Source organism: Moschus berezovskii, chromosome X (genome assembly GCF_049115385.1).
Source record: "Moschus berezovskii isolate FMDL1 chromosome X, NW_MosBer_1.0, whole genome shotgun sequence".
NCBI classification, from domain to species: Eukaryota; Metazoa; Chordata; class Mammalia; order Artiodactyla; family Moschidae; genus Moschus; species Moschus berezovskii.
This window is the reverse complement of record NC_142488.1, coordinates 59,883,948-59,909,488: the sequence shown is the minus strand read 5'-3', so window position 1 is coordinate 59,909,488 and position 25,541 is coordinate 59,883,948. Positions and strand designations below refer to the sequence as shown.

The 25,541-nt window shown below is 39.6% G+C and overlaps 1 protein-coding gene across 7 annotated transcripts in view; it reads left to right on the top strand.

Moving 5' to 3' along the window:
* Nucleotides 1–25,541, top strand: part of OPHN1 (oligophrenin 1) — a 534,987-nt gene that overhangs the window by 359,769 nt on the left and 149,677 nt on the right. For all 7 annotated transcript variants that reach the window (XM_088833841.1, XM_088833840.1, XM_088833845.1 and 4 more), the window contains 3 exons: nt 11,031–11,115; nt 19,456–19,514; nt 20,651–20,756. In XM_088833841.1, coding sequence (XP_088689967.1) covers nt 11,031–11,115; nt 19,456–19,514; nt 20,651–20,756 — 250 coding nt within the window. The remainder of the gene's footprint in view (nt 1–11,030; nt 11,116–19,455; nt 19,515–20,650; nt 20,757–25,541) is intronic.

Below are 25,541 nucleotides of genomic sequence, written 5' to 3'. Positions count from 1 at the left end.
GATGCAGAGAAAGCCTTCGACAAAATTCAACATCCATTTATGATGAAATCCCTCCAGAATGTGGGAATAGAAGGGACATACCTCAATATAATAAAAGCTATATATGACAAACCCACAGCAAACATTATCCTCAATGGTGAAAAACTGAAAGAATTTTCCCTAAAGTCAGGAAAAAGACAAGGGTTCCCACTCTCAGCACTACTATTCAATATAGTTCTGGAAGTTCTGGCCACAGCAATCAGAGCAGAAAAAGACATAAAAGGAATCCAAATTGGAAAAGAAGAAGTAAATTTTTCACTGTTCACTGATGACATGATCCTCTACACAGAAAACTCTAAAAACTCTACAGGAAAACTATTAGAGCTAATCAATGAATACAGTAAAGTTGCAGGATATATAGTCAACACAGAGAAATCCCTTGCATTCGTATACACTAATAATGAGAAAATAGAAAGAGAAATTAAGGAAGCTATTACATTCACTGTTGCAACGAAAAGAATAAAATACTTAGGAATATATCTACCTAAAGAAAGAAAAGACGTGTACATGGAAAACTATAAAACAGTGGTGAAAGTAATCAAAGATGACACTAATACATGGAGAAATATACTGTGTTTGTGGATTGGAAGAATAAATATTGTGAAAATGAGTATACTACCCAAAGTCATTTATAGATTCAATGCAATCTCTATCAAGCTACCAACGATATTTTTCAGAGAGCTATAACAAATAATCTCACAATTTGTATGGAAATACAAAAAATCTCGAATAGCCAAAGCAATCTTGAGGAAGAAGAATGGAACTGGGGAAATCAACCTGCCGGACTTCAGGCTCTACTACAAAGCCACAGTCATCAGGACAGTATGGTACTGGCATAAAGACAGAAATATAGATCAATGGAACAAAATAGAAAGCCCAGAGATAAATCCACGCACCTATGGACATCTTATCTTTGACAAAGGAGGCAAGAATTTTCAATGGAGAAAAGACTGTCTCTTTAACAATTGGTGCTGGGAAAACTGGTCAACCACAGGTAAAAGAATGAAACTAGATCACTTCCTAACACCATACATAAAAATAAACTCAAAATGGATTAAAGATCTAAATGGAAGACCAGAAACTATAAAACTCCTAGAGGAGAACATAGGCAAAACACTGTCCAACGTAAATCACAGCGGATCCTCCATGACCCACCTCCCAGAATATTGGAAATAAAAGCAAAACTAAACAAATGAGACCTAATTAAAATTAAAAGCTTCTGCACAATAAAGGAAACTATAAGCAAGGTGAAAAGACAGCCTTCCGAGTGGGAGAAAATAGTAGCAAAGGAAACAACTGACAAAGACTTAATCTCCAAAATATACAAGCAGCTCCTGCAGCTCAGTTCCAGAAAAATAAACGACCCAATCAGAAAATGGGTCAAAGAACTAAACAGACATTTCGCTAAGGAAAACATACAGATGGCTCACAAAAACATGAAAAGATGCTCAACATCCCTCATAATCAGAGAAATGCAAATGAAAACCATAATGAGATACCATTTCACACCATTCAAAATGGCTGCTATCCAAAAGTCTACATGCGATAAATGCTGAAGAGGGTGTGGAAAAATGGGAACCCTCTTACACTGTTGGTGGCAATGAAAACTAGTATAGCCACTATGGAAAACAGTGTGGAGAGTCCTTAAAAAACTGGAAATAGAACTCCCATATGACCCAGCAATCCCACTCCTGGGCATACACACCGAGGAAACCAGAATTGAAAGAGACACATGTACTCCAATATTCATCGCAGCACTGTTTATAATAGCCAGGTCATGGAAGTAACCTAGATATACATCTGCAGACGAATGGACAAGAAAGCTTTGGTACATATACACAATGGAGTATTACTCAGCCATTAAAAAGAATACATTTGAATCAGATCTAATGAGGTGGATGAAACTGGAGCCAATTATACAGAGTGGAGTAAGCCAGAAAGAAAAACACCAATACAGTATACTAATGCATATATATGGAATTTAGAAAGATGGTAATGATAACCCTATATGTGGGAAAGCAAAAAAGACACAGATGTATAGAACAGTCTTTGGGACTCTGGTAGAGGGCGAGGGTGGGATGATTTGGCAGAATGGCATTGAAACATATATATTATCATATGTGAAACGAATCTGCAGTACAGGTTTGATGCATCATACAGGATGCTGGGGGCTGGTGCACGGTGATGACCCAGAGGGAAGATAAGGGGAGGAGGGAGGTGGGAGCGGGGTCAAGAAGGGGAACACATGTACACCCGGGGTGGCTTCATGTCAATGTATGGGAAAACCAACCAATATAATATTGTAAAGTAATTAGCCTCCATTAAGAAAAAAGAAAAAAAAAACGCAAAAAAACAAAAGTTAAAAAAATTATTGAAGTATAGTTGATTTACAATGTTATTTTAGTTTTAGATGGACAGCAAAGTGATTCAGTTGATGTACTTAGTCTCTCAATTGTGTCTGACTCATTGAGAGCCTGTGGACTGTAGCCCACTAGTCTCCTCTGTCCATGGAGATTCTCCAGGCAAGAGTACTCAAGTGGGTTGCTATGCCATCCTCCAGGGGATCTTCCCACCCCATTGATCAAACACAGGTCACCTGAATTGCAAGCGAATTCTTTACCAGCTGAGCTGAGATTCCCTGGTAGATCAAAGTGTAAAGGGTCTGCCTGCAATGCGGGAGACCTGGATTAGATCCCTGGGTCAGGAAGATCCCCTGGAGAAGGACATGGAAACCCACTCCGGTATTCTTGCCTGGAAAATCCCATGAACAGAGGAGCTTGGAAGGCTACAGTCCATGGGGTCGCAAAGAGTTGGACATGACTCAGTGACTTCACTTTCATATATATATATTTCAGATTAATTTCCATTACATATTACAAGATAACTGGATATATTTCCCCGTTCATGAGTGCTAAGTCACCTCAGACGTGCCCAACACCCCGTGACCCCATGGACTGCAGCCCCCAGGCCTCCACCCCCACCCCTGCCCTGTCAATCATGGTATTCCCCAGACAAGAACACTAGAGTGGGCTGCCACACCTGGCTGTTTTTTCTTTCAATTTATTTGTGTAAATAAACTGGATTGTTTATCCTGTAGAATATTCCACACTTTTCTAATTTCATCACCAGGTACAGTCTGTCTGTCACCAAATACAACATGTGTTCTATAAGCTTCTACTTTGATTTAGACATTTGATCAGTGTGGTAGGTTCTATTTATGATTCATAATTTATAGGATGTATCTATACATCCTATAGATGTACATATAGACATGCAGTTTTAATATTATAGATAAGTCAGGCAAATTGCCTGTTTTTGTTTTATTTTGTTTTGTTTATAGCATTTTGATTAACTGGATGGACTCTGTAACCAAGTTGCCTAAGTTTGCATCCAAGTGCCATAGCTTAGTTGCTGTATAATCTTAGACAAGTAATTCCACCTCTCATTGCACTTTTTCTCATCTATATACTGGGAATTGTAATAGCACCTAATTCATAATGTTTTGTGAGGAATAACAAAGTTAAATATGTGTACTGCATTTAGAATAGTGCCTTGGCACATGATAGGTGTTAATGCTTATTAACTATTAGCCTGTTATATTTTTATTTCTCTATCATCTGATATGGGATAGTCAGAATTTCCATATTACCAAACTCCAGGGATCACCATTTATGTCTGGGCATTGTGAATGATGTTCATCTGGTTGAGTGTACATTGCACAGTCTGTGTGGCCCTATGTGACAACCCAGATGTAGCCTCACATCGTTCAGTTTTTATGTTTTTCAGACGTATTTTGTAAACAAGATTTAGTCTCCTTGTGGATTTCTTGTATATTAACTGTTTCTTTATTTCTATCCTCCTCTTCCTTGAAATGTGCATGTATATGCACCCGTAAGTACATATACCTTTAAAATCAGAGCTAAACAATATGGCTCATACAACCTCTCTCTCAACCTTGTGATGTTAAGATCAAGTGTTTTGATGTATTCCACTTAGCATTCCATAGTATACATTCGTGGAGAGTTGAGGTTTTCAGTCACATACCGGCAAATTAGACATCTTCATTCCTAGTTACCCATGTAGGCATGTTCAGCAATCTCATGATTTTTTCTGTATCTGTCCTTAAAATATGGCCAAGAGCCCTTAGTATTTTAAACTATGCAAGATAGATGCATTCAGAATGAGGACCCTGTGGAGTGGCCTATAAAAATCTGGACTTAATTGTTGCCAAGCTTAATAGTTGCTCTGGGAGCAATTTATTTTTCTGTTTTTCCTCAGTTCTAGCATGGGAGCCGTTAATGGAAAAGTACATCTTTCTAGATTGCACTCAAGAGGGCAAGTGAGAGGGAAGAAGGAATCGGTCACTAATAAAATGTTACTCGTATCCTTTCTAATTTAATAAAAAACAATATAATTTCAACAGATGTGGCACCAAAGAATTAAGGAATACAGAATCCTCATTTTTGAAGTTTTCTCAGTTCAGTTCAGTTAAGTCACTCAGTCGTGTCCGACTCTCCACGACCCCATGAATCACAGCACTCCAGGCCTCCCTGTCCATCACCAACTCCCAGAGTTCACTCAAACTCAAGTCCATCGAGTTGGTGATGCCATCCAGCCATAACATTCTCTGTCATCCCTGTCTCCTCCTGCCCCCAATCCCTCCCAGCATCAGAGTCTTTTCCAGTGTGTAAACTCGTCGCATGAAGGGGTCAAAGTATTGGGGTTTCAGGTTTAGCATCAGTTCTTCCAAGAACACCCAGGACTGATCTCCTTTAGAATGGACTGGTTGGATCTCCTTGCAGTCCAAGGGACTCTCAAGAGTCTTCTCCAGCACCACAGTTCAAAAGCATCAATTCTTCGGCGATCAGATTTCTTCACAGTCCAACTCTCACATCCATACTTGACCACGAGAAAAACCATAACTTTGACTAGATGGACCTTTATTGGCAAAGTAATGTTTCTGCTTTTTAATATGCTATCTAGGTTGATCATAACTTTCCTTCCAATGAGTAAGTGTCTTTTAATTTCATGTCTGTAATCAGCATCTGCAGTGATTTTGGAGCCCCCCCAAAATAAAGTCTGACACTGTTTCCACTGATTCCCCATCTATTTCCCATGAAGTGATGGGACCAGATGCCATGATCTTTGTTTTCTGAATGTTGAGCTTCAAGCCAACCTTTTCACTCTCCTCTTTCACTTTCATCAAGAGGCTTTTGGATTCCTCTTCACTTTCTGCCATGTGGGTGGTGTCATCTGCATATCTGAGGTTATTGATATTTCTCCTGGCAATCTTGATTCCAGCTTGTGCTTCTTCCAGCCCAGCGTTCCTCACAATGTACTCTGCATATAAGTTAAATAAGCAGGGTGATGATATACAGCCTTGCCGTACTCCTTTTCCTCTTTGGAACCAGTCTGTTATTCCATGTCCAGTGCTAACTGTTCCTTCCTGACCTACATACAGGTTTCTCAATAGGCAGGTCAGGTGGTCTGGTATTCCCATCTCTTTCAGAATTTTCCACAGTTTTTTGTGATCCACCAGTCAAAGGCTTTGGCATAGTCAATGAAGCAGAAATAGATGTTTTTCTGGAACTCTCTTGCTTTCTCCATGATCCAGCGGATGTTGGCAATTTGATCTCTGGTTCCTCTCCCTTTTCTAAAAGCAGCTTGGTCATCTGAAATTTCATGGTTCATGTATTGCTGAAGCCTGGCTTGGAGAATTTTGAGCATGACTTTACTAGCGTGTGAGATGAGTACAATTGTGCGGTAGTTTGAGCATTCTTTGGCATTGCCTTCCTTAGTGACTGGAATGAAAACTGACCTTTTCCAGTGCTGTGGCCACTACTGAGTTTTCCAAATTTGCTGGCATATTGAGTGCAGCACTTTCACAGCATCATCTTTCAGAATTTGAAATAGTTCAACTGGAATTCCATCACCTCCACTAGCTTTGATCTTATTGATGCTTTCTAAGGAGAGGACTCTTGAGAGTCCCTTGGACTGCAAGGAGATCCAACCAGTCCATTCTAAAGGAGATCAATCCTGGATGTTCATTGGAAGTACTGATGCTAAAGCTGAAACTCCAATACTTTGGCCACCTCATGCGATGAGTTCACTCACTGGAAAAGACTCTGATGCTGGGAGGGATTAGGGGCGGGAGGAGAAGGGGACGACAGAGATTGAGGTGGCTGGATGGCCTCACCAACTCTGTGGACATGAGTTTGAGTGAACTCTGGCAGTTGCTGATGGACAGGGAGGCCTGGCATGCTGTGATTCATGAGGTCGCAAAGAGTCACACACGACTGAGCGACCGAACTGAACTGAACTGAAGGCCCACTTGACTTCATATTTCAAGATGTCTGTCCCTAGGTGAGTGATCACACCATCTTTATTATCTTGGTCGTAACGATGTTTTTTGTACAATTTTTCTGTGTATTCTTGCCTCCTCTTCTTAATATCTTCTGCTTCTGTTAGGTCCATACCATTTCTGTCCTTTATCGAGCCCATCTTTACATGAAATTTTCCCGTGGTATCTCTAATTTTCTTGAAGAGATCTCTATTCTTTCCTATTCTGTGTTTTCTTCTATTTCTTTGCATTGATCCCTGAGGAAGGCTTTCTTATCTCTCCTTGCTATTCTTTGGAACTCTGCATTCAGATGGTTATATATGTCCTTTTCTCCTTTGGTTTTCACTTGTCTTCTTTTCACAGCTATTTGTAAGCCCTCCCCAGACATCTATTTTGCTTTTTTGGATTTCTTTTCCATGGGTATGGTCTTGATCCCTGTCTCCTGTACAGTGTCACAAACCTCCGTCCAGAGTTCTTCAGGCACTCTATCTATCAGATCTAGTCCCTTAAATCTATTTCTCACTTCCACTGTATAATCATAAGGGATTTGATTTAGGTCATACCGGAATGGTCTAGTGGTTTTCCCTACTGTCTTCAATTTAAGTCTGAATTTGGCAATAAGGAGTTCATGATTTGAGCCACAGTCAGCTCCCGGTCTTGTTTTTGCTGACTGTGTAGAGCTTCTCCGTCTTTGGCTGCAGAGAATGTTATCAATGTGATTTCGGTGTTGACCATCTGGTGATGTCCATGTGTAGGGTTTTCTCTTGTTTTGTTGAAAGAGGGTGTTTGCTATGACCAGTTCCTTTTCTTGGCAAGCTCATTAGCCTTTACCCTGCTTCAAGGTACACAATTGATAACAAATTCCAAAAAGCAAAGATAAAAATGTAGAGTAGAGGTTAGTCTGTCGAAAATTCAACATTAAAAACAAAACAAAAGGAAATCACAAAGATTATAAAAACTATATAAGTGAAGTTACATTTGGGGGCTTTTTCATGTTACATCCATATCTATATTTATATCTTATTTGTTTCACTTTCAAGTGTATCATGGCAAATGTATAGATTTTCTTTTTTTTTTTTGTTAATAATGTGCTAGGATTTGCTAAAAAGGAAACACAAAAACCCTTTTGAGTTTGCCCTAGAATAAATGAGTATTTTTATATATATATATATGATATATATATATATGTATATGAAATTTGGTTTTAAAATAGGGTCTTGTTTTGCACAAAACCTACTATTATAATCTAATAGTAGGCTATAAAATGAAAATTAATGGAGTAATAGAGGACTTAAAAATAAAGGAAAATAAAAAAAATTTAAATGATAATAGGAAAATTATGTCTATCAGTTTCTCTGGAGCTGCTGCAGGCAGTGTGTGGTCTGTTCAGTTTCAGAAAGTTCCTCATTCCAGTTTATACTTCTCACGATTTATATGCCCCTTCCAATGTAGTCGGTGCTAATTACAAGGTTTTTGTCTGTTGCACCTGTCACTTCCAAAGTGGTTCCCTGTGTTTATTTTGGTTCTTCTGTTTGCCAGTCTCTTCAGTGTCTAATTTCTGCCCTCGCACAAGGGGTAGAAAGTGGTCACTTATTTAGGCCTACTTGTTCAGTCGTGTTTTGGGGAGGGAGGAACACTGCAAACAAATATCACTGGTGTGTGTGGGGAGTGCTCACAGTTTCTCGGCCACACTGGGTTTGCCCCCACTCGCGGTGTGTGTGCTTTCCCATTCTACACTGCTTACGCTCCAGGTTGCTCTGCAGGGGAACTGTCTAAAGCAAGCCCTGTGTTGCATGGTCTTCCCAGCTCTAAGCCACTCAGATTCAGGTTCTTGGGTACTCCACAAAGGTGCAGACTCCATTGGGCCTTCGTTTTTTGCCCTTCCCTGGTCCGAGCTGCTCAGGTGACCAAGTGCTTGTCGAGTGTACTCTCCTTAGGTGCAGTGCATCTTATTACCTCCCCTGTCCCAGTTGCTAGGTTTCCTGGGTGCACTATCTCAGTTGTGCCGTGTGTCTCGTCTGGGGAGCTGATCTCTGGCTGCAGCCCTCCTGGCGGATGTCATCCGTCCAGGATCCCAGGAAGACTTGGTTGGCCACTGGGAGCCTCCTCGCAGTTTGGTGGAGGATGCCATCTCAGGGGCTGAGCTTGCCCCTTTCCAGCTCTGGCTGCCACCCGCCTGCCTTCCTGCTTCTGGAGGGGGATAGGCCAGTTCACTGCTGGCTAGCTCTCCTCTGGGATTCGCTCATTCCTTTGTTCTGTGAGTGGGCCTGGCAGTGCCTTATGTTAAGGCTTTTTCTGGGAAAGTTCTCTCTCTCTCGCTCTCTCTTTTTTCTCTCTCTCTCTAGCTATCTCACAGTTTGGGTTGCTATCTCACATTAGCTCCCTCAGATTGCCCTCAGGGCATTCAGTCCTGGCCCTTACCCTAAGCAATGCAACCCGCACCTCCCTGTTCATCCACTGCTTGCTGGTGGCCAATGCAGGTGTCTGGGCTACTTCTCCACTGGGAATTGTCATTTGACACATAATCTGTGGGTTTTATTTGTTTATTTTTAAATTTTTCCTCCCAGTTATGTTGCCCTCTAAGATTCCAAAACTCCCCACAGACCAGCCGGTGAGAGGGTTTCCTGGTGTTTGGAAACTTCTCCTTATTTATGACTCCCTCCCTGGGATGGCTCTTGGTCCCTAACTCTTTTGTCTCTCTTATCTTCTATATTTTGTCGTACCTCCTTTCGAAGACAATGGGCTTCCTTTCTGGGTGTCCTCTGCCAGCGTTCAGAAGTTGTTTTGTGCAATTTGCTCAGCGTTCAAATGTTCTTTCGATGAATTTGTTTGGGATAAAATGGTCTCGCTGTCCTATTCCTCCACCATCTTAGGACTGCTCTTGTCTTTTTGTGTTTTCTGATGATTATTGTTCCAAGCCAGACATGATGGGTAAAAGGAATTGAGGCAAACAGGTTTTAGTGAGAGGTTTTATTTTTCTTCTGCCTAGAGTTTAGTCTGTTTTTTGTTTGCTTTTTCTGTACATGTCAGAAGCTCAACTTAACCTATGGTGTTGTTCTTTTTATTATATCGATTGTCTTTTGTCTTCCTTAGAGTCTTAAATGTTTCTGAGAACAGTTCTTTTAGTCACATTCCTTTGTTATTATTCAGGAAGTCTGTAAATTTTGAGGAGATAGGTAGCATTATATAATTCTACAATCATGTCTCAGCACTTCATTTTATTTTTTAATTAATTTATTTTAATTGGAGGATAATTACAGTATCATGATTATTTTTAACATACATCAATATGAATCGGCCACAGGTATACCCACCGTGAACTCCCCTCCCACCTCCGTTCCTACCCTATCTCTCTGGGTTGTCTCAGAGCACTGTCTTTGAGTGCCCTGCTTCATGCATCGAACTTGTTCTGGTCATGTATTTTACATATGGTAATATACATGTTTCAATGCTATTCTCTCAAATCACCCCACCCTCACTTTCTTCCACAGAGTCCAAAAGTCTCTTCTTTACATCTGCGTCTCTTTTGTTGTCTTGAATGTAAGGTTGTCATTACCATCTTTCTAAATTCCATATATATGCATTAATATACTGTATTGGTGTTTTTCTTTCTGACTTACTTCACTCTGTATGGTAGGCTCCAGGTTCATACACCTCATTAGAACTTACTCAGATGCATTCCTTTTTATAGTCGAGTAATGGTCCTTTGTGTATATGTACCACAACTTACTTATCCATTCATCTGCCGATGGACATCTAGGTTTCTTCCATGTCCTAGGTATTGTAAATAGTGCTTCAGTGAACATGAAGGTGTATGTATCTCTTTCAATTATGGTTTCCTTGGGGTGAATGCTCAGTATTTTAGTGAACCTGTGCTTCTGGCTTATAATCTTCACAAATATTGTTCAGTTTTGTTTCAATTTTCCCCCTTAGAAGAGACAGGGAGGCATTCCAGTTCTGGAGTTGTGAATTTCCCCTTTCCCAGGTCAAATAAGCTAAAATAGCTTCTCTTGCTGGTAGGCATTATTAAGAAGAATGAAATGCTCTGTGCATATTTTAAAAAGACTTATTTTCTTATCTGCTTTTCAGAATTACAGTAGCATGATGGAATTTTTCTCAGATCTTCACTGTGAGAATCTGATAAGGCTCCTGTAGGTAAAACTCCCAAAAGCTTAGGAGTCCCCTTGGGCTGGGCCTGCTTAAAATTTTTAACTCTCAAGGCTGTTCACACTGAGCCTCTAGCAATTTGCCAATTATTGATTAGGTTTTCATAGCCCTGCACTGGTTCCCAAGGACTTTTCTGCTCTTGGGCTTCTGCCCTATATATTTTGATTCTCTGTGTCTGCTTGTCTGTTTCTTCAGCTTGCCCTATGACCTCAGTTCTCTCATGGAGCTAAGAGGAGTTGATTTTCAGGTTGTTCCATTTTTTTTTTTCCAAAGAGTTGACTTCCAAGCTCCTTGCATGTTTAACTGGAATGCAAGGGAATTTTTTGAGACCGCAAAGCAAATTTGTTGTAAAATTTTCATTTTGTGAAAACTGGTTAAAGTAACTATCTTTTAATTAATGTACTTTATTTTTCTCTTAAAGGGGTAAAATCTAGTATCTTGTGAAAAATTAACTTTTTTTCTTTTTTTTTTTCTTCTTGAATAGATCCTAAATGCCCAGGAGATGTTGATTTTCATAATAGTGACTGGGACATTAAGACAATCACCAGTTCCTTGAAATTCTACCTCAGGTATGTCTGATATGATTTGGAATATTGCTTTTCAGAATTGATGAAATTTGTCTGGATGGAGATGGAGTTAATGTAGTCCCAATTTTAGGAGGTTAGATAGAATTGCTAAAGAAAAAAGAATGAAAATAATTTTTGTTAAAAAAAATTGTGCATTAGGCGCCTTTTTTTAAGTTGGGAATTTAAGCAAGGGAAACATCAAAATAATAGAATTATTATTGAAATGTGGGTTTCTGAAGAAAATTTGTTTAAAAATAATTATTTAAAAATCATGCCCTTAAATAATTGAAGTTTAGCCTTTGTGCACAGATAGAGTGATATCACAATGGGCTCACCAGCAAACTCAGAAGTTGTGAAAATTCAAGGTTGTTAACCTGTATTGTTTGATAATAATAATTTTGAAACATTAAATTGCATTTACAGAAACATAATTTGTATATTTGTATGTCTTTTTTAATAATGTGAATAAAAACCAAAAAAAGTACAAATATAGAAAAGTTACAACTGAAAAAGAAAAAAAAATATTAGAACTAAGTGAAGTGATGGCAGTAGGAAAAAATTAAGTCATGAGCAAAGTTTGGGGATGCACAATGACAGTGTATTGGCATAACTTTATATTCCATAAAATTATTTGTGACATATATACTTTTTAAACTCATTCATTTCTTACCATTTTCTTTGTCGCATAGTATGCACCATACTTTATGTGCTAAAATGTCTTTTCAGTTATTGTACTCTTTAGTCATTAAGATAGCTGTTTATGATATGAGAAATGTCATTAATCCAAATAGATTGGGTCCCAGATATTGTTATTAAATGACCTTCTGCTATTGAATCATCTTAGACCTTTAAGTAAATATGAATGCTCTTTCCAGGAGTATTTCTCTTGCATTTGCCAAAGTAGAAAATCACTGTTCTTGGAGGGTTTATTCTGTACTAGGCAATGTTCTAGTTGCTTATGTTGACAGTATCATTGTTTTTTTCTCACAATAATCTTATGAGGCAGGTGTTACTATACTTATTTCACAGATGAGGAATTACAACATACTTTCTCCCTCATTAAGTAATATTCATGATCACAACTCATATTATTTGAACCCAAGTATCTCTAACTTGTAAAGTCACTGGTATTAGAGCATCTTTTCCACCTATTCTCCACATCCCAGAGGCTGTGACCTTCTTTGAGTTGCTTGGGTATTTTAGTAAAGACAGAACAATCTGCTCTGCACACTTTCAGAAGACTCATGATGATGATAATAGTGCAAGTAAATGACTCTATGTCTCTAGCCTCCTTAAAAGGAGTTAGTTTTTTCAGAGATTTATGTAGGGTAAGTCCCTCCCACATTTTATCTTTCCCAGCTCTTTGCATAATAAGCAGTGAAGCCCATTTGAAAGATAAACCTGACATTTTGAATGGCCAGCACCTCCAATAAGAGATATTTATTGTTGAGAGTCTTATGAGCCTTTAATGTGTACTAACCAGTTACTCCTTTTTTATTTATTTATTTTTTTAATTGTGTTGGTATCTTCAAAATGAACTTGCTTCATCTGTGTTTTAGACACCTAATTCACCCCTTGTCTCCAATATTTCTAGAAAATTACTCTAAAAACCATTCCTTCTCTCTTCTACATCTTTAACCTTTCTCATTTAATGGGATCTTTCCTCTGAGCATACAAATAGGAAGACCACAACCACAGAAAACTAACCAAAATGATCACATGGATCACAGCTTTGTGTAACTCAGTGAAATTATGAGCCATGCCATGTAAGGCCAGCCAAGACAGAGAGTTCTGGCAAAATGTATGGTCCACTGGAGAGGGGAATGGCAAACCACTTCAGCACTCTTGCCTTGAGAATCCCATGAACAGATATGATCCAGCATTGCACATCTCTCTAACCTTGTATTTTGTTTCATTTATTAATTTATTCCACCATTCACTAAACCACTCACTAAACATTTCCTGAATACCTACTCAGTGCCTAGCATAGTATCTGGCAGATGGTACACAGTTGTGAGTAGATATAACCTTTAAAAGTTATAGTTGGGACTTCCCTGGTGGTCCAGTGGTTAAGGATCTGCCTGCCAATGCAAGGGTCACCGATTCAATCCCTAGTCAGGGGAGATACCATATGCCACAGCACAACTAAGCCTGTGTGTTGCAACTACATTTGAGGGATATGAAAGTAAAGAGTAGCCCCTACTCTGCATCTATAGAAAAGCCCATTCACAACAATGAGGACCCAGCACAGACAAAAAAAAATAAATAAAACCTTTTTTTAAAAAAGTTATAGTCCAGTGAAATGGACAGATAAAAAACAATTATACAAATATAATGAGCTGTAATAAGTGCTCTGAAGGAAAACTGCAAAGTGCTATGCAGTCATATAATAAGAAAGCCTGATTTATTCTGGTTTTCAGTTTGAACTGAGGTTTGAATTATAACTTGGAGTCAACTGGCAGGGGTAGGCAGTTCCAGATAGAAATAACTTCATATGCAAAGACTTTGAAGCACAAGGAAGACCCTTTTAAGGAACTACATGTACCAGTATATGTGGAAAATTGAGTGTAGAGAGAGAGAGAGAGATGTAGAGACAGATCATTCAAGGCCTTTTAGGATATTTTTAGAACTGGAATATGAATATATATTAAAAGGAATGGGAATACATTGAAAGATTTTAAGCAGGAGATTATATGATTAGATTTGCATTTTGTAAAGATATAGAGAGATGAGATTCAGTTCAATTCAGTCGCTCAGTCGTGTCCGACTCTCTGCGACCCCATGAATCACAGCACGCCAGGCCTCCCTGTCCATCACCAACTCCCGGAGTTCACTCAAACTCATGTCCATAGAGTCGGTGATGCCATCCAGCCATCTCATTCTCTGTTGTCCCCTTCTCCTCCCACACCCAACCTTTTTCCAGTGTGTCAACTCGTCGCATGAGGTGGCCAAAGTATTGCAGTTTCAGCTTTAGCATCAGTCCTTCCAATGAACACCCAGGATTGATCTCCTCTAGAATGGACTGGTTGGATCTCCTTGCAGTCCAAGGGACTCTCAAGAGTCTTCTCCAACACCACAGTTCAAAAGCATCAATTCTTCGGCGATCAGCTGTCTTCACAGTCCAACTCTCACATCCATACATGACTATGGGAAAAACCATAGCCTTGACTAGACGGACGATTAGAGACAGGCAAAATAAGTAGAGGTGGAAACCAATTTACAAACTGTTACTGTGGTCCTGGAAAGAGATGATGCTTCTGTGGGATTAGGGAGTAGCATTGGGAATAGACAGAAATAAGCATAGTCAAGAGATTTAGGGAATAAACTTGGATATGAAGATGGAGGAGAGGGATATAAAAGAATGACTTCCACATTTCCAGCCCATGCAACCAAATGATGGCCATACATTTACTGATTTGGGAACTATTAAAAAAAATTACCTCATTTGAGGGAGATGACAAATTAGGTTTTAGATATGTCAAATCTAGGTGTCTTTGTAGAAACTAGGGCAAGAATTTTAAGTAGGCAATCTGATATATAGGAAATATATAGGAATGTAACTCAGAGAATTCTGGGCTTGAGTTTAAAAATTGGGGATCATCAACAGAGCAGATGATAATAGGAGGCAGGAGTTTAGATGAAATTGCCTAGTGAGACATTTCACCCCTTCCCAATCAACTCCAGTGTATGAACTAATACACATTCCCACCTTTACTTTTAATCTCTGAGTTTACTTTTTAACCACTGCAATCTGACTCGCCCCCTCTCCTCTAAGAAACTGCTCTTGCCAAGGTCACCAGTGATTCCCTCAATGCTAAACACAATTGATTATTGTTAACCTTTACCTTATTTGATCTCTTTGTAGCATTTGAAGCTGTTAACAAGCCCTCCTTGAAACTTTTTCTTCTTTTGGATTCTGCTAATCCATTACTTTTGGATTTTCTCTCACCTCTTTAATCACTTTTAGAAGTCCCTTTTATGAACTTTCCACCTGGTATTTCCCAGGACTTTCTTCTCATTTTGCTACACTGAAGGAATGGAAAATACAAATATTTACAAGAACAAGGACATGAAAATGACTGAAGGACTACTTTCATATTAAACTTGTTGCCTATAAAACCCTTACTTGCATGGCAATTCCTTTGTTTATATATAAACAGTAATATTCTTTACTCCCACAAACAACCATAGGAGCCCAATATAGACAGACCTTTCAATTTTTCAATACAGGCAGACAATATTGATCTTGTATGTGAAATACTCAGTTTTCTTCATATTATGATGACTGATTCAATTCCATTTCTTTTTTAAACACACTATTCTGGACTGGAAAGAAATGTTGAAAGACCTTATGTAACTGTTGGCTGCCAGTTTGCCATCTCTCCTTGAGCCATGGTATTCGTTCTTATGGTTCTAATAAGCCCTGCTTCTCAGATCTGGAAAAGCACTTCATCCATCTTCCTAATAAACATCTGCCTTTGGCTATCCCAGAAACACCTCAGACATAGCATCTCTACTTCCCTCTGAATCAATTTCTAATATGTTCAGTCCCAAACCAGATTACTCTGTCCCCTATCAACATTAATCTCTCCCTTATAACTGTTGAAGGAGCTGTCTTTAATGTCTTTTCAAATAACTCTCCTCACCTTTTCTTTCCACCCCTAATGGCATTATTTTCATTTAGGCTTTTATTATCTCTTGCCTATATTACTACAATAAGAGCAGTGGCAAGCAGTATAACATAATGATAAAGAACATGGACTTGAGACAGACTGCTTACTTCTGCCAGTTACTAACATGTGGTTTAGGATGAACTATTTAACTTTTCTGAAGCTCAGTTTCCTTATCTAAAAAAGGGAGATAATATTAGTATCTACCTTACAGGGTTGTCATGAGAATTAAATGAGTAAATATATGTTAAACTCTTAGAACAGTGACGAGTTTGCTATTATTACTATTATTAGTGGATTGTTTCCTTCTTCTGGGCCACATACTACCCACTTTTATCATTATACTTGTTACCTTACATTGGAAAGTTTGTATATGATACTCTCCCCAACTAGACTGTTAGCTCCTTGAAGGTTTAGACTACGACTTATTCATGTGGATCCCCAATACCTGGCACAATGCCAGTCACAAGTAGGTGGTCAGTTTATATATATGTATATAGACCACACCACTGCAATCTTAAAAATGACAGGATGATTTCTGTTCGTTCCAAGGCAAACCATTCAATATTACAGTAATCCAGGCCTATGCCCCAACCAGTAATGCTGAAGAAGCTGAAGTTAATCGGTTCTATGAAGACCTACAAGACCTTTTAGAACTAACACCCAAAAAAGATGTCCTTTTCATTATCGGGGACTGGAATGCAAAAGTAGGAAGTCAAGAAACACCTGGAGTAACTGGCAAATTTGGCCTTGGAGCATGGAATGAAGCAGGGCAAAGGCTAATAGAGTTTTGTCAAGATAATTCACTGGTCATAGCAAACACCCTCTTCCAACAACACAAGAGAAGACTCTACACATGGACATCACCAGATGGTCAACACCGAAATCAGATTGATTATATTCTTTGCAGCCAAAGATGGAGAAGCTGTATACAGTTAGCAAAAACAAGACCAGGAGCTGACTGTGGCTCAGATCATGAACTCCTTATTGCGAAGTTCAGACTTAAATTGAAGAAAGTAGGGAAAACCACTAGACCATTCAGATATGACCTCAGTCAAATCCCTTATGATTATACAGTGGAAGTGAGAAATAGATTTAAGGGACTAGATCTGATAGATAGAGTGCCTGATGAACTCTGGACGGAGGTTCGTGACATTGTACAGGAGACAGGGACCAAGACCATCCCCATGGAAAAGAAATGCAAAAGAGCGAAATGGCTGTCTGAGGAGGCCTTACAAATAGCTGTGAAAAGAAGAGAAGCGAAAAGCAAAGGAGAAAAAGAAAGATATAAGCATCTGAATGCAGAGTTCCAAAGAATAGAAAGGAGAGATAAGAAAGACTTCCTCAGTGATCAATGCAAAGAAATAGAGGAAAACAACAGAATAGGAAATACAAGAGACCTCTTCAAGAAAATTAGAGATTCCAAGGGAACATTTCATGCAAAGATGGGCTCGATAAAGGACAGAGATGGTATGGACCTAACAGAAGCAGAAGATATTAAGAAGAGGTGGCAAGAATACACAGAAGAACTGTACAAAAAAGATCTTCCCGACCAAGATAGTCACGATAACGTGATCACTGACCTAGAGCCAGACATCTTGGAATGTGAAGTCAGGTGGGCCTTAGAAAGCATCACTACTAACAAAGCTAGTGGAGGTGATGGAATTCCAGTTGAGCTATTACAAGTCTTGAAAGATGATGCTGTGAAAGTGCTGCACTCAATATGCCAGCAGATTTGGAAAACTCAGCAGTGGCCACAGGACTGGAAGAGGTCAGTCTTCATTCCAATCCCAAAGAAAGGCAATGCCAAAGAATGCTCAGACTACCGGACAAATGCCCTCATCTCACACGCTAGCAAAGTCATACTCAAAATTCTCCAAGCCAGGCTTCAACAATATGTAAACCGTGAACTCCCAGATGTTCAAGCAGGTTTTAGAAAAGGCAGAGGCACCAGAGATCAAATTGCCAACATCCGCTGGATCATGGAGAAAGCAAGAAAGTTTCAGAAAAACATCTATTTCTGCTTCATTGACTATGCCAAAGCCTTTGACTGTGTGGATCACAATAAACTGTGGAACATTCTGAAAGAGATGGGAATCCCAGACCACCTGACCTGCCTCTTGAGAAACCTGTATGCAGGTCAGGAAGCAACAGTTAGAACTGGACATGGAACAACAGACTGGTTCCAAATAGGAAAAGGTGTACGTCAAGGTTGTATATTGTCACCTTGCTTATTTAACTTATATGCAGAGTACATCATGAGGAACGCTGGGCTGGAAGAAGCACAAGCTGGAATCAAGATTGCTGGGAGAAATATCAATAACCTCAGATATGCAGATGACACTACCCTTATGGCAGAAAGTGAAGAGGAACTAAGAAGCCTCTTGATGAAAGTGAAAGAGGAGAGTGAAAAGGTTGGTTTGAAGCTCAACATTCAGAAAACAAAGATCATGGCATCTGGTCCCATCACTTCATGGGAAATAGATGGAAAAACAGTGGAAACAGTGTCAGACTTTGTTTTTTTGGGCTCCAAAATCACTGCAGATGCTGACTGCAGCCATGAAATTAAAAGACGCTTGCTCCTTGGAAGGAAAGTTATGACCAACCTTGATAGTATATTAAAAAGCAGAGACATTACTTTGCCAACCAAGGTCCGTCTAGTCAAGGCAATGGTTTTTCCCGTGGTCATGTATGGATGTGAGAGTTGGACTGTGAAGAAGGCTGATCGCCGAAGAATCGATGCTTTTGAACTGTGGTGTTGGAGAAGACTCTTGAGAGTCCCTTATACTGCAAGGAGATCCAACCAGTCCATTCTAAAGGAGATCAATCCTGGATGTTCATTGGAGGGACTGATGCTAAAGCTGAAACTGCAATACTTTGGCCACCTCATGCGACGAGTTGACTCACTGGAAAAGACTCTGATGCTGGGAAAGGTTGGGGGCGGGAGGAGAAGGGGACGACGGAGAATGAGATGGCTGGATGGCATCACCGACTCTGTGGACATGAGTTTGAGTGTACTCCGGGAGTTGGTGATGGACAGGGAGGCCTGGCATGCTGTGATTCATGGGGTCGCGGAGAGTCGGACACGACTGAGTGACTGAACTGAACTGAACTGAACTGAACGCAGCATGTGGGATCTTAGTTCCTTGACCAGAGGTCAAACTCGTGCCCCTTGAAGTAGAATTACAGAGTTTTAACCACTGGATCACTATGGAAGTAATTCAACCAGTATTTTTTGACTAAATAAAGAAACCTATCTGAGCCTCAGTTTCCTTCTCCATTAAACAGGGATTTGAATTACTTCTTCACAGGATTTTTGGAGGGATCAAATGGCAGGACAGATGTAAAAGAACTTGGAAACTAAGGAACTAACAAACTGTAAGGACTTCATAGTATCATAGTGTGTCCACTTTGGAATTTTGCAGGGCTGGTTTGTGCCTCTTTTCACTTTGGGGAACTAGTTGGAGACCCTGCTGAGGTCTCAGCTCATACTTTCTTCTGTTGAATTACAAGCAATGCGGATTCCTCTGACAAATTTTTAGATGAACAAAAAATGCGTATAATCATATCAATCTGTGCGCTCAGAAACTTCAGCTTTGCTTCTCACAGAACTGTGATTCTATGGCCTCACTACACCCTCCCCAAAGGAACTTACAGTCTTCATTAATTTCAGGAATCTTTCTGAACCTGTCATGACCTATAGACTTCACAAAGAGCTGGTCTCTGCTGCCAGTAAGTATTTATGTTACTTAGTTAATTGTGTTTTCCTGGTTTCTAACTAATATTTACAACAATAAGCCTAGAAGACTGCTTGAGGGAAAGTAAGGGAAAAAACAAACATACTTACAGGTTTTATCCACTGTCAAATGAGGATATTCTTACTTGCTAACTCACGTACTGCATTAGTTTTCATAAATCAGTGTTAGTTGAGTAAATTGGAGAAAACTGGCTAACTTGAGGGATGCAGCAGTTCTGAGGACTTGATTGATTGATTGTGCCTTATATCAGAACAAGCATATTGGCTCACATTGCCAGGAAACAGCAAAATGGTTCCATTACAGTTATTGTTTCAGCTTTTTTTCAACACTTTGCTTTTTCAATTGTGTTGTGAATTATTACTCTTAATTTTTTAGTGCTAGCATTACAATGTTTAGATTATGAGACCAATGGTGAGACTGGAGGGGTACATAGGAAATAAGGTATATAAAATCACTCAAAAAGTCGGCAGCTGAAGAAACATTAAAAGTTTTGGCTGAGGCCTCTTTATTAGTATCCCTCCCTACCTCCATGTGACTCTTCTGCATTGTGCCCTGTGTGGTATTGAGAAAAAGATGCAGGGGTTTTGTCCTCATAATGAATCTTTGTTGAGGCAAGAGAGCCTTGATTTTTACTCTGAGCTCTCTCAGTAATTTTCATAGGAACCCAGAGGCAGCAGCACATCTCCCAGTTCCACAAGAAAATTTGCTGGGCAAGCATTTCCGGCTGGAAATTTACATGTAGAACTTTAAGAGCAACCTGCTGTATCTAGAATTCTCACTTGTTTTGATACAGTCTTCTTTTCTCTCTTCTGTTTTCTCTTCTCTCTTCTATATTTTTCTCCTTTCTAGGCCAATTTATTTGTTTTTAATCTATATTTTTATCTTTTAGTCAGTCTCTCTCTCTCCCCTTCAGTGTCTTTGTTTCTTGGTCTTTCTGTCATTTTGTCCCTGTGTCTATATATCTCTCTCTTTTCATCTCTCAGACTATCTATGTGTCTCTGATTGTCTCTGCACGTGCACATGCATGGGTGTGTGTATGTGTGTCTGTGTATGAGAATTTGCTTAATCCAATTGCCCAGAAGGCAAAACTATCTCTCTGTTCTCTCTCAGAGTCTGACAACCTGGATTATCGATTGGGAGCTATTCACTCCCTGGTATATAAGCTACCAGAAAAGAACCGAGAGATGTTGGAACTTCTTATAAGACACTTGGTCAAGTAAGTAACTTCTAGGTTTTCAGGAAGAGTTCCTGTTAGAAGAATGACCCACATGATAGCACTACAGATAAACTTTCTTTAAGGTCATTAAGTCCCAACCCCCAATTGCTTCATCCTAGGCAATCTGAGTGCTCGATGAGAAACATGATTTTGCCTTTACCCTTGTATGTATCTTATCTGGGTCATTGCACATCTTATTTGAGGGGTTTTTTCAGTTTAGGGATTAATACCAGATAGAATATGTTAAACACAAGCTTTGCTGTCAGATAAATCTGGTTTCAAATACCAGCTCTACCCCCTTATTTAGATTTATAATCTTAGGAAAACCACTCTTAACCTCTGTTTGGTCATCCTTAAAATAAGAGTAGTATTGCCTGCCCCTTAAGACTGTTATGTGTATTTTAATGAGTACAGGTAAAGTGCCTGGGACATAGGAAGTTCTCAGGACACGGGAGTTATGATTATAGTAACCTTCTTTGCTTGGGTATGGCAGGTAGGAAGAGATAGCAGCATTTCAGAATAGATCTGGTGATAGGCTCTAAGATGGGTGGGTATAAGGGGCATGTGTGCCCCACTGTGGTGCTTTCTGACCAGCGGGTTCAATGTTGTTAATACAGATGAATTTACTTAACTCATAAAAGGCTGTTCTAAGGAAATAATATTGAACAGCAAAATGTACTGTAGCCAGGAGTGAGCAAACCTGGGTTCTGGCATGAGTTCTGCTACTTGCTTTCTTGATGACCATTGACAGGTCACTCTTAAGGCCACTCCTACTGTGTTAGAAAGTAAATAAATGAGACAACAAGCTTAGAAAAATTGTGATGTATTCTAGTCTATGTAACAAAATTAAGCTATCAGTACACTCATAAAAATGCATCTGGAAATCACTCCAAAAACAACATTCATATTCCCTCATTCTTTTTCATTCCTGTATAATGCCATATTGTTTGAATATACCATTATTTACACAAGCAGTCACTTATTGTTGGAGAATATCTCAAACACCTACGGGATAGGTGGTGAATAGGTGGAAGGGATAGGCATGGATACTAGACTCCTCTAAGTCCACCTTCTTTTGACTTTTGTGCCATATTAATATTTTATGTATCCAAATAGTAAAGTTAAATCAAAAGGAAAATTTTAGAAACTCTAAAATGGGATGCAAAAAAAGTAAATGTTTCTAAATATCAAATTATAGCATACTAACACAGAGAAAACAGTTATTTCATCAAACTTGTCAACAGAGCCACTAATTCATGCTAATAATATATATTCTGAAAACAAAACAAGAAAAGCTGTGAAAAAGTTATAAGCGTCACCCAGTAGGATTATTAGTACTATCATTAGTACGAGTTTTGCCAAGAGAATGCACTGGTTATAGCAAACACTCTTTTCCAACATAAGAGACAACTACACATGGGCATCATCAGATGGTCAATACTGAAATCAGATTGATTATAATCTTTGCAGCTGAAGATGGAGAAGCTCTATACAGTCAGCAAAAACAAGACCTGGAACTAACTGTGGCTCACATCATGAACTCTTTATTGAAAAGTCCAGACTAAAATTGAAGAAAGTAGGGCAAACCTCTATGCCATTCAGGTATGAGCTAAATAATGTCCCTTATGATTATACAGTGGAAGTGAGAAATAGATTCAAGGGATTAGATCTGATAGAGTGTCTGAAGAACTATGGATGGAGGTTCATAACATTGTACAGGAGATGGTGACCAAAATGATCCCCAAGAAAAAGAAATTCAACAAAGCAAAACGGTTGTCTGAGGAGGCCTCACAAATAACTGAAAAAAGAAGAGAAACTAAAGGCAAAGGAGAAAAGAAAAGAAATACCTATATGAATGCAGAGTTCTAAAGAATAGCAAGGAAAGATAAGAAAGCCTTCTTAAGTGAAAAATGCAAAGAACTGGAGGAAATCAGTAGAATGGGAGTGACTAGAGATCTCTTCAATAAAATTAGATGCGAAGGGAACATTTCATGCAGAGATGGTCACAGTAAACGACAGAAACGTTATGGACTTAACAGAAGCCGGAGGGATTAAGAAGAGGTGGCAAGAATACAGAGAACTATACAAAAAAGGTCTTAATGACCCGGATAATCATGATGGTGTGATCACTCACCTAGAGCCAGACATCTTGGAGTGTAAATTCAAGTGGGACTTAGGAAATATTACTACAAGCAAAGCTAGTGGCGGTGATGGAATTCAATCTTGCCTACTTCAAGTCCTAAAAGTTGATATCCATTAAAGGGCTGCTCTCAATATGCCAGCAAATTTGGAATACTTAGCAGTGGCCACAGGGCTGAAAAAGGTCAGTTTTCATTCCAATCCCAAAGTAGAGCAATCCCAAAGAATATTCAACTGCACAATTGTACTCGTTTCACATGCTAGGAAGGTAATGCTCAAAATCCGTGAAACAAGAACTTCCCTATGTACATGCAGGATTTAGAAAAGGCAGAAGAACCAGAGATCAAATTGCCAACATCCATTGGATCATAAACAAAGCGAAAGAATTCCAGAAAAACATCTACTTCTGCTTCATTGACTACATGAAAGCATTTGACTGTGTGGATCGCAACAAACTGTGGAAAATTCTTAAAGAGCTGGGAATACTATACCACCTTACCTGCCTCCTGACAAACTTGTATTTGATCAAGAAGCAACCGTTAGAACCAGACATGGAACAATGAACTGGTTCAAAGCTGGGAAAGGAGAATGACAAGGCTGTACATTGTCAAGCTGCTTATTTCAACTTATATGCAAAGTGCGTGTGTGTGTGCTCAGTAGCTTTCAGTTCAGTTCAGTCGCTCAGTCGTGTCCGACTCTCCGCGACCCCATGAATCACAGTACGCCAGGCCTCCCTGTCTATCACCAACTCCCTGAGTTCACTCAAACTCATGTCCACAGAGTCGGTGATGCCATCCAGCCATATCATTCTCTGTCGTCCCCTTCTCCTCCCGCCCCCAAGCTTTCCCCGCATCAGAGTCTTTTCCAGTGAGTCAACTCGTCGCATGAGGTGGCCAAAGTATTGCAGTTTCAGCTTTAGCATCAGTCCTTCCAATGAATACCCAGGATTGATCTCCTTTAGAATGGACTGGTTGGATCTCCTTGCAGTCCAAGGGACTCTCAAGAGTTTTCTCCAACACCACAGTTCAAAAGCATCAACTCTTTGGCGATCAGCTTTCTTCACAGTCCAACTCTCACATCCATACATGACCACGGGAAAAACCATAGCCTTGACTAGACGGACCTTTGTTGGCAAAGTAATGTCTCTGCTTTTTAATATACTATCAAGGTTGGTCATAACTTTCCTTCCAAGGAGTAATCGTCTTTTAATTTCATGGCTGCAATCAGCATCTGCAGTGATTTTGGAGACCAAAAAAATAAAGTCTGACACTGTTTCCACTGTTTTTCCATCTATTTCCCATGAAGTGATGGGACCAGATGCCATGATCTTAGTTTTCTGAATGTTGAGCTTCAAGCCAACCTTTTCACTCTTCTCTTTCACTTTCATCAAGAGGCTTTTTAGTTCCTCTTCACTTTCTGCCATAAGGGTAGTGTCATCTGATCTGCATGTCTGAGGTTATCGATATTTCTCCCAGCAATCTTGCTTCCAGCTTGTGCTTCTTCCAGCCCAGCTTTCCTCATTATGTACTCTGCGTATAAGTTAAATAAGCGAGGTGACAATATACAGCTTTGATGTACTCCTTTTCCTATTTGGAACCAGTCTCTTGTTCCATGTACAGTTCTGACTGTTGCTTCCTGACCTGCATACAGGTTTCTCAAGAGGCAGGTCAGGTGGTCTGGTATTCCCATCTCTTTCAGAATTTTCCACAATTTATTGTGATCCACACAGTCAAACGCTTTGGCATAGTTCCAGAAAAACATCTATTTCTTATTTCAGTAGCTTTAGTCTTGTCCAAATCTTTGTGACCTTATGGACTGTTGACTGTCAGGCTCCTCTCTCCATGAGATTCTCCAGGTAAGAATACTGGAGTAGGTTGTTAGGTCCTCATCCAGGGGATCTTCCCCACCCAGGCATCGAAACTGAGTCTCCTGCATCTTCCACATTGCATCATGTGAAATGCAGGACTGGATGAATCACAAGCTGGAATCAAGATTGCCAGGAGAAATATCAGTAACCTCAGATATGCAGATGACACCACTTTAATTGCAGAAAGTGAAGAGGAACTAAAGAGCATCTGGATGAAGGTGAAAGAGGAGAGTGAAAAGTTGGCTTAAAACTCAACATTCAAAAAACCAAGATCATGGCATCCAGTCCCATCATTTCACAACAAATAAATGGGGAAAAAATGGAAACATGACAGACTTCTTTTTCTTGCGCTCCAAAGTCACTGCAGATAGTGACTGCAGCCAGAAATTAAGACAACTGCTCCTTGGAAGAAAAGCTATGAAAAACCTAGACAGTATATTAAGAAGCAGAGACATTACTTTGACGGCAAAGGTCCATCTAGGCAAAACTATGGTTTTTTCCAGTAGCCATGTACAGATGTGAGAATTGGACCATAAAGATGGCCAAACACCAAAGAATTGATGCTTCTGTACTGTGATGTTGGAGAAGACCCTTGAGAGTCCCTCGGACTACAAGGTGATCAAAGCAGTCAATCCTAAAGAAATCAACCCTGAATATTCATTGGAAGGACTGATGATGAAACCGAAGTTCCAAAATTTGACTACCTGATGTGAAGAGCTGACTCATTGGAAAAGACACTGATGCTGGGAAAAATTGAGAGCAGGAGGAGAAGGGTGTGA